The sequence below is a fragment of the Galeopterus variegatus genome, unplaced genomic scaffold (assembly GCF_000696425.1).
Source record: "Galeopterus variegatus unplaced genomic scaffold, G_variegatus-3.0.2 Scaffold1751, whole genome shotgun sequence".
NCBI lineage: Eukaryota > Metazoa > Chordata > Mammalia > Dermoptera > Cynocephalidae > Galeopterus > Galeopterus variegatus.
In genome coordinates, this window is record NW_007727862.1 from 209,156 (window position 1) to 211,609 (window position 2,454).

Genomic DNA, 2,454 nt, shown 5'->3' on the forward strand with positions numbered 1-2,454 from the left:
GGGGTCATGGTGTGGGTGACGAAGACATGACCACTGGTGTCAGGGCCCCAGCTGAATAGCAGGAGCTAGTGACGGGGGTGGAGCAGGAAGACTTTCTCAGAGAGAGCATGTACCGTGTCCTGAAGGAAGAGTGTAGAGAAGGCATTTGTGACCAGAGAAGAACCTGGGGGCTGAGGGGGTCCAGGGGTCAGGGCGGGCCACCCAGAAGGTGCGCAGTGGGTGAATGAATGAGCGAGTGGATGAGTGATGTTGGGGACTTGGTCCCATCCTTTGTCATCGAATTAAAAAATGTTTACTGAGTTCCTAGCATGTGATCTGGGGCGAAGGTGAAGAAGATGTACGAGGTTCTCACTCTCTGAGAGCCTGTATTTTTGCTGTGGAGACAAACAATAATATCCTTTTTTGTCTTTTTTGGCTGGTATAAGTATAATAATATACTTTTTAAAAATAAGTCAGTGCCTATCGGAGTGATATGATGTGAGCGTCTGGATGTGAGTTCAGGGCGGGGTTTGGTAGTGAACAACACCAGAGAGGTGGCCAAGGAGATACTGGAGCTGAGACCTGGATGAGGACAAGGTCAAGCGTGTTTGGGGTGACAGAGCAAGCGCAGAACCCCGAGTGGGCACCAGGCGCGGCGTATTCAGCAGACGGCCAAGGCCTGTGTGGCTGGCATGTCCTGAGTGGGTGGAGAGGAACTCTGAGGCCAGGCGGTGGGCAGGAGTTGATCATGGAGGCCCCAGAGACCCTCACATCAGTCTCAGTGCCCAAGACCAACCTCCTGATGGAGATCCAGACCTCACCCTTGCAGACCTTTCCTTGGGTACTCTCAGGTTGATGGAGAAGACAGTAACCCAAAGAGACACCAAGGGACAGGCTTAGGGAGCCAGGGGCAGGGGCTGCTGGCAGGCCTGGCCAGAGCGAAGACCCCAGGCCAAGATGCGGACAGGACCGTGCTCCTAGCCTGGGGCCCCCCTCTCCTTTGCAGCGAGAGCAGTGGGGAGATCTTGAACAACTGCTGTGTCATGGAGTATCACCAAGCCACGGGCACCCTCAGCGCCCACTTCAGAAACATGGTGAGGACGGAGCCCGGCCCCTGAGGGAAGGTCTGCCCCAAGCAGAGTCCTTGTAAGCAGCTGCCATCTCCCTGTCCCCTCTGAACTCCCGCCCTACAGTCGCTGAAGAGGATCAAGCGCGCTGACCGGCGGGGTGCGGAGTCCGTGACGGAGGAGAAGTTCACGGTCCTGTTTGAGTCTCAGTTCAGTGTTGGCAGCAATGAACTTGTGTTCCAGGTGAAGGTGAGGCCTCCAGCTCTCCCATCCCCGCAGGTCACCCAGAAAGGTGAAGGCATCTGTTAGAGGCCACCTGGCTGGTTTGGGAAAGCCAGAGAGCTCTGAATCCCCCCAGGGGCCCCAGACCAGTTACGCAGTGATGCTATCAGAAAACCTCCTTACATGGTGGGCACCTCTTTGCTAGGTGATAATCTGGCACCAGCCCATGCCACTTAGGCAATGGGCTAAGAAGAAATAAGTTTTTTGTTTGCTCCTGCTTAGGTTTTGTTGGGAGGAGTTTGTGGTTAGAATTGTGGGTAAGGAATGCAGCTTGGGAGTCTTGCTTTAGCAGGGTGCACAGTGATGGGGGTGATACTCCAGATCTCATTCCTTTGACTCCCATAGACCTTGTCCCTTCCTGTGGTTGTCATCGTCCACGGCAGCCAGGACCACAATGCCACCGCCACTGTGCTGTGGGACAATGCCTTTGCCGAGCCAGTGAGTTCCTATGGGACCCCCATCTTGGCCTCCCAGGCCCTAGGACTCTCCTCAGGGTCAGCTCTAACCCCTCAGTCCCCTGCTGAATGACCCTTCCTCACCCAAGGACCAGAGCCAAGCTGAGGGGAGGTGAGAAGGGAGCCAATGGGCAGCCCCTCCCCATGGGCATGACCTTGGGGCTGTCTGTGTTCCAAGTTTCTGGACTGGGGTCTCCAATTTCTGTGAGCTTGGTCTTTGGGCCCTAGTTGCTGCTCTTCCTTTGACTATGGCTTGGGTCCCTGATCTCTGTCCTCAGTCCCCTGGTCTGGGTCTCTATCCATGCATGCCCACCCCTCCGCTTCCCCTGCCCCTGCCTTTCTTTCCCTTTATGTTTGTGTCTCCTCTCTGAATCTTCTCAGGCCCCTCTGTCTCTTATCTGAGTGTGTGTGAGTGTGTGTGCACGTGCGTGTGCGTGTGAGCGTGTGCGTGCACGTGTGTGTGCATGTGCGTGTGTGCGCACGCGCATGTGCGTGCGCGCACGTGTGTGTGCGTACGTGTGTGCGTGTGCGCGTGTGTGTGCGTGTGACTGTGTGTGTGTTTGTGTGCGTGTGTGTGTGCGCGTGCGTGTGTGTGCATGGGCGTGTGAGCGTGTGTGTGCGTGTGCGCGCGTGTGTGTAAACTTTCCAACTCCCCCAATCTGCACTGTTTC

At 56.0% G+C, this 2,454-nt stretch overlaps 1 protein-coding gene across 1 annotated transcript in view; it reads left to right on the forward strand.

Moving 5' to 3' along the window:
* Positions 1-2,454, forward strand: part of STAT5A (signal transducer and activator of transcription 5A) — a 36,367-nt gene that overhangs the window by 14,087 nt on the left and 19,826 nt on the right. The window contains exons 8-10 of the mRNA XM_008578740.1: positions 986-1,073; positions 1,173-1,295; positions 1,674-1,766. Of these exons, the coding sequence (XP_008576962.1) occupies positions 986-1,073; positions 1,173-1,295; positions 1,674-1,766 (304 nt within the window). The remainder of the gene's footprint in view (positions 1-985; positions 1,074-1,172; positions 1,296-1,673; positions 1,767-2,454) is intronic.